Here is a 13,700-nt window from a genome sequence, read left to right as displayed (position 1 = left end):
TGCACGTTGGCTGGATCTCGAAGCGTATCTCGCGCCCGGGATAGCGCGATGCCAGTAGCTCGAGACCTGATCGGCATTTTCGTCGATGAGATAGCTAAAAACCTCCCACTGGACTTCAAGAAAGATCTCGCAAAGGCTCCTAAGGCGGTGGAATTTGTGAGGCATCGACATAATATTCATGCACATTTTCCAACAGTTTTATGGTATATAGTGCATGAGACACTCATTAGGGCAACTAATATGGGTAAGATTAGTGGTTTTATTCCATGATATGCCATACACTTGGCACTAAATGCTCCCGGTGGCATAAAACACGATCCAACCCTAACTTTAATTCACACGTGCATTGTTGCGGGATCATGGTCTTCTCACTCTCCAACGGTCATAGCATGTACTCTCACCATTTCACAAAACATCTCATATAAATTTGTACACTCTAACCAAGGCAACTCTATCTTTTAGTTCCTAACCATTCATATTGGATTAATATTAAATAAGTGTGAGCAATTATTGACTGGATGCGGGAGCCACGAGAGAAATGAGCTATATTAAGAAATAAATGAGAAAAAAAATATAATGTGTTTTGTGAATTGTAGGGAGCATGTACTAAGTAGCTTGTGCAGCTCCAAGCCGAGGGATCACCAAACTACACACCAAAAACGTACCCCGTTCAATTTTCACAGGTGCCAGGGTCAACTGCATACAACTCCACCAACCATACATTGTCAAGGAAACATAGCTCACAGCAATCAGGCAAAAGAAACAACACTAACAAACTAACAACAACGAAATTACTGCATCCACAACAAGAATGCGAGCCAGACACTGCTATACAGAAGAGTGCAGTACCGCCAGCAAGTAGCGGAGAGGGTAAGAGAACTGGGCTGGAGAGTGCTTCTAATGCCATGCCCTGGTGGATCTGAGATATAGGAGATCACCCCCTTCGAGCTGACAACAGTTATGACTATGTGACTGGATACGAAGTTAACCATCTTCCGCTCTCGGTGCCTGTTGAGAAACGGCAAAACAAGCATAAGAACTAGTAAACATCAAGACGTTTTAGCTTCACGTAAACGAACGAGGGCATATGCAAGGTGATCCAGTTAGGATTGAAGTACACAAAGGAAAACACGCAAGAGATCATTAAAGAAATTAGTACTGCTAGGATGCACTGATTAAATGCACCAAGCAAAGGAATTATCAGATTGTGATTTCACCTATAACCTTTAGTACACATTTTCTAGAATTTGTATAAGTGCCGATTTAACATTTCAATCAGAATGGTAAAAGAGTTAGTGGCGAGTGTTGGGACACACCATACAATGCTGGTGTCAACTTAACTTCAATACAATTCTTGCCATATAGCGATAGATGCACCAATATTTTCGTGTCACACTCCAATGTGACAGCCACAAATGATGCAAGTAAGCAGTGAACTAATTTCAAATCTCTTAGGTCTAGCGATATACAAGATGGAAATTATTCAATAAGTCACTACCAGGTTCCAAAACATTTTCCTGAAAAAATGGCAATGTGGGTGAGAACCATATTACCAGTGACAAAGTCAGTGGCATATACAGACATGCCCAGAAAGTTAGCACACAGGAGAATTATTCTAAAGGTTTTCAGAACAATTTAAATGCAGTTTTCAATGCTAAACGAGAATAACTATGTGGTGATCTACTTCACTCATAAAAACGTTTTGTCCATGAATAGACGAAATCATTTGAAACATGATAATTTACCTTGTTTGTATTTGGTTTTCTTGAATGTGGTGCGCCTGTTTCTTTTGGCTTCAAGATCTGGAAAGAACACATTAAGCTCTCATCTATGCTCAACAGAGCACCCGCATTATCAAATTCTCCACAGTAGTTTGGAGCTGAGAAGATCGTGACTAATCTCCTTTCCGCAAAGAACTCGTATCCATCCTCTACCACCTGAGGGCATTCATCTTTCAATTGCTATACAACTGTCAAGATAAAGAAGATAAATTATAGGTAGAGCGACTTCTTCCTACCTGATGTGCTCGGCATATAAGGTCAAGATCATTCTTCTCCAAAAACTCTACAAGCTTATCTGCACCGAAAGTGCAAGCAACACCTCTATCACTCTCCCCCCACCCTTGTGTGTCAGCACTAGGATCAGACCAAAGCAAATCACACAGAAGACCGTAGTCAGGAATTTCAATAGGCCTCTCGATATCCTTTATTTGATCTAAGCTATTCAATTCAGGTGAGAGGCCACCATGCATGCAGAATATCTTGTCATCAATAAGTGCTGCCATAGGCAAGCAGTTGAAGCAATCACAGAATATCTTCCACAGACGAACATTGAATCTCCTCTTGCATTCATCATAGAAACCATAAACTCTGTTAATTTTTGCATCTTCGTGGTTTCCCCTTAACAGGAAAACCTTATCAGGGTACTTCACTTTATATGCCAGAAGCAGACATATGGTTTCCAAACTTTGTTTGCCTCTATCCACGTAGTCTCCAAGGAAAAGATAAGTTGAAGCTGGAGGATAGCCACCTAAATCGAACAGCCTCAGAAGATCAACAAACTGACCGTGGATATCACCTGCATGCCAAATTGGGATGTTCAATAAGGCTAGATTCTGAAACATAACAAAAGGCTGTAATATCATCCCAGGTGACAGGTCCAAACATTTAGACATGGCCAAGGAGACAAGAAGGTGTTCACTAAATTCAATGAAGAGTTCAACCACATACGTGCATATAGAATTCTTGATCACCCCCACAAAATATTCTTGCTTAAAAGAATTTCAAAACAGGCATTGCGGAATACATCAGAAATTCAGAATTAAACAGCTCAGTACACAATTAGGTCTACTTGCTAAAGAAGGAAAATGACTTTTTACAATGAGATGCTATTGGTTGTCAGCGAGCCATATCATCCAACGTGACTTCTTTTTTCATCATGTACCGAAATGACTTAGCACAATCATAATGATGATGCAATACAGCATCATCGCTGCTTTTAAATCCCAGCTCAAAGCAAGAGCGCAAGGGAGGCCCTACAAGCACAACGTCATCCTGTTCGCCAGTAACGACAATCACCTAAGATACCAGATGGATGCAACACGCTGAAGCCAATACTTTACCAACTACAGCAAAACCTTGTTCAAGCAGCCTACAGACTTGTTTGTATATTTCACTTTTATTAGTCTTTATTGCATCAATTGGGATAACCATGCCAGATTTTTATGAAGGAATCCAGAGACTAGGCTCCTGTTGGGACAAACTCCCTTTCTAAGAGAAAAGAAGAACAAAATATAACTCTTACGGTAGTAACATCACCAGTAGCTACATATGCAAAACTTTGGTACAACCTCGCAGAAAATAAACTTACACGACAAATTAAGTTAATACTCCCTCTGATAGCACAAAATCACCTTCCTGCCAGTAACTTCTTCTTTTTCTCGAACGTGCCTGGAAGCACATCTTTTGTATTAAGAAAAGGCGCTACGATAGCACAACGACGAGGATTACAAGATTTACAATATGAGCATTGCACCCGCCAACGCGAGGCCAGGAAAAGAACTGGTAAAGGAAAAAAGAAGACGCTACCGTCCTCACCAAACGAATAGGTGAGGAGGCGCCACCAACTTCAGACCGCAATAAGAAAGGACTTGGCTTGTCCAGCCTCCAGCCATGAATGGTGAGCAAGCGGGAGACAGAGCTTCAAGGCCGCATCATGACCAATGCCGGACGTCTCCGTAGCATGACTACAACTCCCAGGCTCTCCGGGTCAACATACCCCACATATGCACCTAGGAGGAGTCGGCAAGTGGATGGCAGGACCTGGCTAGACCTGAAGATGGAGCCATCCAGGAAGCGCCGGCGACGGCATACATTGTGCCCCAGATGCCCACGCCCTGAGCAGCGGCCAACCTATGAGACCAGAAAGGCCAGCATGTCCATCTGCCACATCAGGGGCTCTATGGGCAAAGGCCGCGCCTCCAAAGAGGGAATGACGTTGTGGCTCCACCGCCTGGTCCGGCAAACCGGGCATAGGGTTTGCCTCCGTGCTCGAGGAAGGCTCGGTCAGGGCCATGACAATGCCTCTGAGGAGGAACCGGAACCCGCAGGCATTGCCGTCGTTCTCGGCCATCGCCAAGCAGGGATTTCACCTAGGCACTTGGCCGCTAACCCACTGAAGACCACTGGAGCAAGGGCAGACCCGAGACTGATATTCTAAGAGTATTCACTAGACCCAAAATGTACTAAATCAGCGATACTTATTATGGATCGGAGTACCAGCGATCCATAACAGGTATGCTAAGAGTATTCACTAGACCCAAAAATGTATCAAGAAAAATGTATCCCCAGATAGTACCAAAGAAACACAGAATAATCAGTAGTGATTTTGCAACCAATCTGCAAGCTGAACCGTCACCGAAACATACATAATCACAGCATACACCAACGTTAATGAAGATCAACAGGCTTTGCAGATTTGCCCTGCAGATGGTCAATCAATCAAACAATGCACACAAAACAGCTGTTATCTGCACATAAAGTTAGCAATGACACTAGAAAAGTCCATATGATAATATATTTTGCTGAGATCAGTGATCACAACCAAAAAACTTGAGTACCTACTTCCAAGACTAACAAGGAAAGCACCAGGTCAACCTAGCATTAATATGCACACAAACAGCACTTACCCCCCAAAGTGAAAATAACTCCACAATTCAATGACGATGTTCCAGTTCCATACCTAGTATTAATGTGCACAAAATCGCTGTTCATCCTCCCAAACATGTTTTAAAACGGGAACACAGATGTACCTATATAACAAAGGCCCTACCCATTCCGGCCATTGACGACCGTACAAGAACATAAGCCAAGATTCCCAGGTGACAAATTGGGCATTTCAACTCCTTGAATTGCACACAATTATTCTTAAATTAATAAAAAAACTTGTACCGCGTCCTCAAAATTAAGCCTGAATGATCCGTACGCAGCAAAAAAAATACCAAAACCAAATTAAACACAACCGCGGGTCTCGGAGTCGGGCACGCAACCACGAGGGGCACGCACGGAATCGAACCATACGAAATGCGTGCCTCCCTTATAGGGGAGTTGATTGAGGAGGGGCGATGCTCACCACAGATCTTGACGGGCGCGTGGATGCGCAGGAGGTTGGGCTGCGAGAGGAGGACCCTCTTGGCCTCGACGCAGAGCTGGCGGATCTCCGCCTCCGAGAGCTGCACCTGGCGACCCCCGCGGCCTCCCTCGACTAGCCGCCGCACCACCTCGTCCAACGCCGCCCCGTCCATGGCCCCCATTGACGCCCGTGTCATCATCATCTTGTTCTTTCTTCCCCTGAGGTCCCTCGACGGCGACGGAGACGGAAAAGGAGGAATAGAAATGGAGGGTGGCGTGGGGATTATTGGATAATGGCGTGGGCCAAAGTGATCGAAAGCGCGTCAAGGAAGATCCACTGTCGGACCCAGGACAGACGGCTGGATGTTTCTTTGGCTCCGTCCATGTGGCTTGGTTTGGTCGTTTCGGCAGCAAAATTCCGTCAATTCGTTATGTTCAAGGAAAGCGGCCGCTCTGATCTGGTCTCCGGCCCTGACCGATGTACCGTAGGTAGTTTTGCCGTGCCTTTTTTCATTTTTTGAGCGTGTCGTATTTCCAACGATGAATAAAGACGAGGGGCAGCGCTAGGAGTCGGTCGCGCCATATATTTTTATCTGATCTCATCTGATCCGTCGTTTTCTCAACCGGTATCATTGCAACTTTTGGTTTTTTCAAAAATATCTTATAAAATTACAACATTTTAGGAATGCTCATGTATCAAAATCATGTCTATGTAACAATATAAAACATAAAAAATAACATTTAGACAAAATGGATGCAGCAACAGAAAATGCATGTGCATCATCAAAACAACCCCTGATGACAACACACTTGGAAAATGCCACAACATGATATCGGATCAGTTCTTTTTAGCTTCCTGAACCGGCTTCTCCGAAAAACTGCCCTCCCCGGCTTTCTGGAGAAGCCGCCACCTAAATTTGATTACACTACCAAACTAGCTTGGCCTAAAATATAGTTTGAATGCCTAGTTAAATCTGATATGCAGCTTCTGCAGGAAGCTAGGTGAGGGCAGTTTTTAGGAGAAGCCGGTTCTAGAAGCCGAAAAAAACGCAGCCATCCTTTTCTATGCAGCAAACGACATTAGGACTTGTACGTGTCAAAACAACGTACGCAACAACAAAAAATTCATATTCACTAACCTTTCACTATCACACGTTTGATGTGTGGTCTTCGCCAACTTAGCCTCACCGACAAGGGATAGGATCATTAGAGCCCTATTAGACTCAGATCTGGTGACACCGAATCCATTCTCCATATCCTAAATTTTCCGAAGCGCGGAGGCATGAATTCGAGCTTCACCATGAGGTCAATCGTTTAGCAGAAGATGGGAAGTAGAGGAGCAAGAGGTGGAGGCTCTGAAAAAAGAGGAGCATGCGCTCAAGTAGTGAGCCATGGGGGGATGGGTGGCAGGTGCTCAGCTAGAGAAGAAAATGGCATAAAAAGAACAAAGGATGATGCCATGTGGGATGACTAGAGGGCCCAACCGATCGACGAGTCAGTAGGGGAAAATCATGAATCATTTGATTAGTTCGATTGGACAGAACCATTTGCCTAAGATGAAATTTGTGTTGCGCTCTCTCTCTCTCTCTCCCTCTCCCCCCTCTCTCTCTCTTATTTATTTTAGATCTTGCAATGAGATCAGGTGTGCACAATTGGGAGGCTTTCCACTACTTTATATAGTTGGCCTGTAGGGTAGTGTTGTGATAAGGATCTAATTCGAGTTGGCTTGCACAATAGGAAAGACCCTCTTTTAGGGTCGATTTCCTAACACTCCCCTTGGACACTTATTACTTATATGTCCAAGTCCCAATAGAACTCTCAAAACCCTCCCATGGGAAAAATGGATAAAGGATCCTTAGCATAAGATGTATGTGCTGAATTGCCTCATTAAAACCTTGTGTTGAGAAACTTTGGTAAAACTCAAGTTATTTCTAAGGGATGCTTCATGGTCAAATCGGCATACAAGCTATTTTGCCAGAACCCGAATTGACTGAAGAGTTTAGAGGATGGGTACGGGTAGTGGTGATCCCACATGGAGTATGATTTGGACAAATCAATGCCCATTGTCCGTGAATGGTTCTTGTTTTTCAACTTGGTGAAACGGTTCTTATGACGCCTTCTCTTGTTTTCCATAACAACTTGCCTCACCAGTGGAGCATTTGATATTGATCCAAACTACCCGACGCATGGGAGGATGTACTAGGACAAGGGCCATCTGTTTATTAGGTACAATTTGGGGAAGCGATATGGTGGATATTGTAGATGGAGGACCTAAGGGTGAAACTTCTCTCATGCCATCTGTTTATTAGGTGCAAGTTGGTGAATGCGATATGGTGTGAATTATAGATGGAGGAGCTGAAGGTGAAAACTTCTCACATGTGTGGGGTGCATGAAACAAAGCGAATGTTGGGCCAAGAAACATTGGTGTAAGGATGGTACCGGAATTGTTGAAAATCAACATACAATGTGGATTGGAGTGTTTTGGCAAATAGTGCAAAAAGGTGGTCGGGGCTTCATTGTTTGAGACTCTAGGGGTGTGGGCGCAGGATCTATACAACACGTCGAGGATGCACTCCATACAGAAGTTTAAGCTTGCTTGAAAGGAGTCTAATATATGTGGAGAGAATTCCATATATGCCATCCATAAATTGCCCAAATGCTCAAATAGCATTTAAAATTTTCGTCTTTCAAATATAACACTCAAATTTTAAGCCGTTACCAAATCAACAAATAACGTCAGTTGACAATCAAGTGGTCGATGAAAAGACAATTTTGCCCCAAGCACCTTTAACATGGTCAGCAACAACTATTCCTTATGTTTCTATATAATTTTCGTCATAAGCTTAAGTTTGAAATAAATTTCAGTAAAAAAATAGCAAAGAATAATTTCTGTCCGAAAACAAAAAAAATCAGCATCATATTCCTTATTTAGCTTAACATCGCAAACTCCACAATACAAATTCTAGATGAATAATATACGGGATTCATTATAATTCACTTGCTATCGTTGTATTAAGATCCAATGGTTAACATGTCGATTGATCTCTAACCAACAAACGGGTGACTTATCAATAGCAAAACCGATAATTTAAATCTTTCACGAATTTAGTAGTAGTTGTTTTAAGGAGGTTGAAGCTGATTATCTACCTTCGTCACCATGGCCTGCTGGTCTGCTAACCAGGCAGTTTAACGGAAGCTCGGTTCCGTCTAAAAGAAAACACGGCTGATTGCACACGTGGTTTCGTGCGTCGGAGGCGGAGTGCTCGAGAAGTCGAGATGGCAGGCAGCAGCTAATAATCGAACCGCTCCAATCCAAACACCTCTGGTCCGTCGGCCTCATCGATCATTCTCTTTCAGCCAACAACATCAACCAAACCACAAACCAGAATGACATGTTGTTGTTGTTGTTCGATCTGTCCCGTCGTGGAATCAATCAATCAGTCGGCAGCACACCTCACCCAGACGCCCTTTTGACCAACCACTCTGCACTAACCAAAACGCCCCACCACCATCTCTTTCACAAGTGACGAACTAATCGATCCCCTGGCAGCAAAGGCGCCCCCGGAGCCCGCCGCCTCCGCAGCCATGCCCTCCTCGTCCTCCGGCTCCCACGGCCAGGAGGCGCGGTCCCGCGAACCGCTCTTCTCCGTCGACCTCGCCGCCGCCGCGTGCCGCCTCCTCGCGTTCCTCCGCTCGGCGCCGGCCCACGGGGGCGCCGTGGGGCCACCGTCCGTGCGGAGGTACGAGGAGCTTTGGATGCCGCTCGCGGCGGAGGAGGCCATGCTGGTGCCGCCGCCCGACGTGCAGCTCGTCTGGCTCTGCCACTGCTTCCACCATGTGAGCCTGCTTGTCTCGTCACCTTTCGTTCGTTTTACTGCTTTGCATCTCGGGGTAGTTTCACAAAAGGCAAGCTCACGTTGCTTAATGAGTGCACATAGTTAATTCTAGGCAAGCTTAAGTTCTCCTTGTTCCTTACTGAATGCCTGTTGATAGTTGTGATACTGACAGAGTTTGTCAGCTTATTGTGGACATAAAGCAATTACAGTAGTAGTTCAAACATTCGACAATTAATGCTCTGCTCACAGTACAAATTGCCTTGCTTATTCTGTACAAAATTAATGTTTGGAAATAGATCGCTTGGCATGACTTCACTGTTCCACAAAATCACTCCACTTTCAGATTTAGTTATGTTTTAGCCTTTGAAAAATTCTCACAGAGTGTACGGTCAAGTTTAATCTTCTGTCCCCAGGAGAGCTATGCCGCGTATTGCACATCAAGATTCGGACGCCTCATCAATCGTCCGTTAATTCTTGATGCTGACAATGAGGAGTATGCTTCCGACCGTTGCAGGGATGTCTGGGCTGCACGCTATCCGTTGGAGCCGTTTGACCTATACAATAATGATTTTGATGGAAACAAATTGAATGGCATTGACAAAAACAATGCGAATGGCGAAATTGTCAAATTAATTCGAGCATACGCTAGCCTAGCAGCCCGCTTTGCATCGCCCTTCATCTCCGAAGGTGTGTACCATGTTGCTGCGAAACGACGGTACGTGCGTTTCCTTGACCTCGTTAATAAGCGTGTGTGCACAACCAGAGAAGACACGCGGCTGGTGCCTAGCTTTGACATATTGCTGATGTGGCTTGCTCACCAGGTATGCATAGAAAGACATCCCAATCCTTTTAAGCAAACCAATGTGGCTTGGATGTATTAAATTCATGCAAATGTTTTTCATCCATTGCAGAGTTTTCCTGTAAGCTATTCAAGGGACATGACAGCAATGGGTATCAGGGACAATGTTGCGAAAATGGTGGTGGGTTATGGGGAGGTGGTGAGTGAGGAAGTTGTGGAGAAGACAAGGGTATTGTGGGAGGAGACGTATAATGAGCCATATGACATGGCTGGTTCAGATGTTGACACAGCGAAGCAGGCGTTCTATTGGCAGGCTGCAGCAACAGAAGAGGATGTCAACCGGCTGTACAAGGGGTTGCAACCTAGGTTTCTTATGGAGGTATTTCCGGGGATATTTGAATCATATTTAACTTACGGACTCCCTCCCGTCCTAAATACTTGCACTAAAACCACGACAAGTATTTAGGAACGGAGGGAGTACATGATAGTCTACTTTATGACTAATCAGTAAAAGGTATTTTCTACTTGGCAGTTTTTTCATAAAAAAAAAACATCTTCTTGACACTTCCATGGGCCTAGGATCGGCAAAGAATCACAACTTGTGGATCTGCCAGGCATAATTTCCACAAGCCATCACACCATGGCATCATGTCAATAAATCAATAGCATGTTGCACATAGTGAGCACTTCAAGTTAAGGTTAAAGATTTCCTATATTGATGTATCAAGTATTGAGAGTAGTTGGTAGGCCTGTTAAAAAAACTAAATAAAAAATAATCACGGTCATCATATTTTGTGCAATCTATAGTGCTTTTATGTTGATATACTTCAGGCATATTTAAATTATCCTATCACAAGAGTCCGCCAATATAACTTGCAAGTTCAATTTTTGTGTGCTTCTGTTCTGTTCTTGAGAGAAAAATAAGATAGTGTTCTGAACCATTGCTGTGTTCTTGAGCTTTTTTGCACCTAGTCGTCACTGATTTAGTCTTTAGAGAACAAAATTCGGTACAGACACCTTTTTGTATTTTTCATTTGAAGTCCTTCTAAAAAATAATACAGGAAAAGTTGGCGCCAACTTCAGTTCATGCTCCCACTGAATATTCAGAATTAGAGAATTGGCCCATGATGTACTTGCATATTAATGTAAATTAAGTTTATCATCTAAACCAAACCAATTGTGTGATATGCTAGGAAAAGCTCACAGTTACGTCTTTTTTTAAAAAAAAAATTAGGTATATACCTACTTTATATGTTGGCAAGATGATACTGTTGATTCTTGATAGCAGGTATTGGTGTTCCTGAAAGGAGAATCCAACAGCGAACATATTGACAACGAATTCCTACGTCTGCGAACACAGAGGGGTCACAGATCATTAAAGCTTAACAAACCAATGTCCAGTTTATCTTGCAAAACCTGGCAGAAAACCTGGCATCTGTACTGTGAATTTGCAACCCGGGCCCTCACAATTGAGTTCAGGCGCAGCACGAGTGGGTGCTTTAGGAACAGCAAGCTCCTCAAGAACGTATCGTTCTCATGGAATGATATGCTGCATGAGGAATCACTCGTTCTTACAGAGGGGATCGATGTCAGCATGAGGGTAATGGTGTCAATTACCCCTCCAATTCAAGCACCTTACTTGTTGAAGTGCGTGCCTGACAGAGTCACTGATGATGGTGGGGCCATGGTTTCTGATGTCATATTGCGCATGAGAAATTACCGTCCGCAAGAAGGGCGGTGGTTGACCCGGACAGTGCTTGATTACGGTGGGAAAGAATGTTTTGTCATTCGGATTAGGTACTGTTCAGGAGAAAGTACTAGTACATAGCTTCTGTATTTAGTTGAATTTGAGAATCTACAGCTAATGATTGCCTTGCTAGAGAGTGTTCTCTTCTGCTCTTTGGGAAACGTTTTTAAAAGGTGATCGGATGAACATTCTAAGAAAGTGAGCCATGCAGTCCAAAGTTGAACCTTGTTGTTAATGGTCACACTATTAAGCTTAATCTAAGGGGGGAGGACATTTACTTTGTACTCAATATAATTTTGCTGAAGTCTGTTGCAACTTGTGTAGAATAGGCAGAGGAATTTGGCGGAGAGGACCTGAAACTCCTGTGGCAGTGAAATGGGAGGACAGGAGCATTGAGGTTCGAGAAGGCACATGGTCCTACATTGCAAGTGCAACATCTGTTGGTTATGCTCCTGGTAACTTCAGTATGAACAACATTTGGTTTATATGAATATCATATCTTATGTTGGGAGGAGTTGCCTATATGTTTCCTTTGTGGTACAGAGAAGGTAGTCGGTACAGCAATACCATCAAAAGATCAACAAGAGAATAAGGTGGTTTGGAGCTTTTCAACAGGAGATGTACTGACGGTGCAGTTCGGAGATGACCTCAACTTTATGCTACAAAACAAGAACTCATATGAAGAGGTATGGTCCATAAGATGCTTTCTCTCAGTGCATTTTATCTTGTATTGGAGGTAGCATCTTGCAGTAAAATATCTTTTCTTTGGTGTTCATTGCTGAAAGATCTGGCGGTATGATGATGTTTTAGTAAACGAGAAGCCAGACAAAAAGAGTGCAAAATTCATCCTTATTGCTTTAAGAAATGCAACATGATGGTTGTTGTCTGCATGTAGACCAATAAATGTTAACTTAGCAACATAATTTGTACACATGTTACCTAACACAGACATGCTTTACTTAAATGTAGAGTAGTGAAGTGCTTGTTCATATGACCTGATTTTTCATCTAGAATGCTAAATTTTTTAACTGTGAAGATTATTTGGTATTCCCTCCGATCCATAATAAGTGATGGGGATTTAGTACAAAGTTAGTACAACATAGGGTAGTTGCATAAGACATGTAAGCTTGATATGCTTCTTTCGGTTTTTTGGATTTCTAGAGGATTTTTACAAGATTTTAAACCTTAGGAATTTTCCCTATGTGTAGCATTTGTTTCACAGGAATAGATATGCTAGATTCCTAAGGATTGTACCCAAACTGACCTAATTCCAAAGGATTCTTACCATTAGGTGAGACCTCATGAAAAATTCCTAAGGATTGAAGTGTGAATGACATCCCAATCTTCTACTTTTCCTATTCCTATGTTTTCAAAATCATGTAAACCGAATAAGCCTGCTGCATCTCGGGGTTACTTGATTATTACTGTTCCACAACTTTTAACACCTTCTAACTGCACTGCAATAAGCTACATTACCAGGCAAGGCTGCTTGTAGGGAGGAGATTGAGCTACAGCATAAACAAGGATATCACATCAAATAACCGCAGTGAGGAGGAGCAATACCTCACCTTAGTTCGTACATCACCAGATCATCCTGATGGCAAAGCAACCATGCTCCTAAACTGGAAATTACTTGCAGTGGAGTTCTTACCAGAAGAGGATGCAGTTTTTGTGCTTCTTTTATGCATGTCAATTGCACGGACAATGACAGAGATCAGAAGGGAAGATGTGGCTGGGCTTCTGGTGCGACGAAGAATACGTGAAGGACGGGTAGGTCAGAGGGACTGGGGTTCGGTGATGCTTCCGAACTCACCTTCCCTTGACCCTCATTTGCAGCCTTGGTATCGGAACGCAGCAAGTGTTTTGAGCTCTACAGAGACAGTGCCTAACGGAGTGGTGCCTATCAGGTACTCACCTGCTGACGGCAAGGATGAGCTGTACAGGCAAGCTCTTATACCTTGAAACTGAATCCCTGATGGAGATAATTCCTGTGATATACAGGACAGCCTGATTATGGTTGTGATATATGGTTTATAACAACAGAAGAAGATTTACATGTAGTCTCAAAGTGACTAAATTTGTTGTCCAGATGGTTTGTAGATAGATTAATTGCTTATATTCAGTGCATTGTAATTCTAATGAATATGATGAATCATGGTTTTTCACATTGAGTGCGACGGAAGTTCGGA

At 43.3% G+C, this 13,700-nt stretch overlaps 2 protein-coding genes across 4 annotated transcripts; one reads left to right on the top strand and one right to left on the bottom strand.

The window, feature by feature from the left end:
* Positions 1-532: 532 nt before the first annotated feature.
* LOC100829796 (serine/threonine-protein phosphatase PP1) lies at positions 533-5,403 on the bottom strand. The gene is made up of 4 exons (XM_003567618.4): positions 5,131-5,403; positions 2,018-2,577; positions 1,746-1,937; positions 533-1,008 (listed from the first exon to the last, which is right to left on the bottom strand). Exons 1-4 carry the CDS (start codon positions 5,330-5,332, stop codon positions 985-987), a joined length of 978 nt encoding a protein of 325 aa, XP_003567666.1. The 5' UTR covers positions 5,333-5,403; the 3' UTR covers positions 533-984.
* A 3,092-nt stretch (positions 5,404-8,495) lies between these two features.
* LOC100845677 (glycine-rich domain-containing protein 2) lies at positions 8,496-13,682 on the top strand. 3 transcript variants are annotated; one of them, XM_014899137.2, is made up of 7 exons: positions 8,529-8,966; positions 9,379-9,786; positions 9,877-10,143; positions 11,050-11,561; positions 11,836-11,966; positions 12,055-12,197; positions 12,991-13,682. In XM_014899137.2, the coding sequence occupies exons 1-7, from the start codon at positions 8,715-8,717 to the stop codon at positions 13,471-13,473; spliced, it is 2,196 nt and encodes a 731-aa protein (XP_014754623.1). In that variant the 5' UTR covers positions 8,529-8,714; the 3' UTR covers positions 13,474-13,682. The 3 variants fall into 3 exon arrangements, 2 of the variants coding, with proteins under 2 accessions (XP_014754623.1, XP_010230863.1); XM_010232561.3 differs by having other exon boundaries at positions 8,538-8,966; positions 11,053-11,561; XR_730329.3 differs by lacking the exon at positions 12,991-13,682 and having other exon boundaries at positions 8,496-8,966; positions 11,053-11,561; positions 11,841-11,966; positions 12,055-12,089.
* The last annotated feature ends 18 nt before the right edge of the window (positions 13,683-13,700 follow it).

This window comes from Brachypodium distachyon, chromosome 2, assembly GCF_000005505.3.
Source record: "Brachypodium distachyon strain Bd21 chromosome 2, Brachypodium_distachyon_v3.0, whole genome shotgun sequence".
NCBI classification, from domain to species: Eukaryota; Viridiplantae; Streptophyta; class Magnoliopsida; order Poales; family Poaceae; genus Brachypodium; species Brachypodium distachyon.
Note: the sequence above shows the minus strand (reverse complement) of the source record. Positions and strands in the feature narration are given on the sequence as shown.

Bases quoted from the DNA above. Each gene is read 5' to 3' on its own strand.
- LOC100829796 (XM_003567618.4), bottom strand. From the start codon at position 5,332: ATGATGATGACACGGGCGTCAATGGGGGCCATGGACGGGGCGGCGTTG. The intron at 2,578-5,130 runs GTGAGCATCGCC...TTTGGCATGCAG, and splicing joins CGCGCCCGTCAAGATCTGTG to GTGATATCCACGGTCAGTTT. The intron at 1,938-2,017 runs GTAGGAAGAAGT...GAATGCCCTCAG, and splicing joins TTATATGCCGAGCACATCAG to GTGGTAGAGGATGGATACGA.
- LOC100845677 (XM_014899137.2), top strand. From the start codon at position 8,715: ATGCCCTCCTCGTCCTCCGGCTCCCACGGCCAGGAGGCGCGGTCCCGC. The intron at 10,144-11,049 runs GTATTTCCGGGG...GATTCTTGATAG, and splicing joins AACCTAGGTTTCTTATGGAG to CAGGTATTGGTGTTCCTGAA. The intron at 11,967-12,054 runs GTAACTTCAGTA...TTTGTGGTACAG, and splicing joins ATCTGTTGGTTATGCTCCTG to AGAAGGTAGTCGGTACAGCA.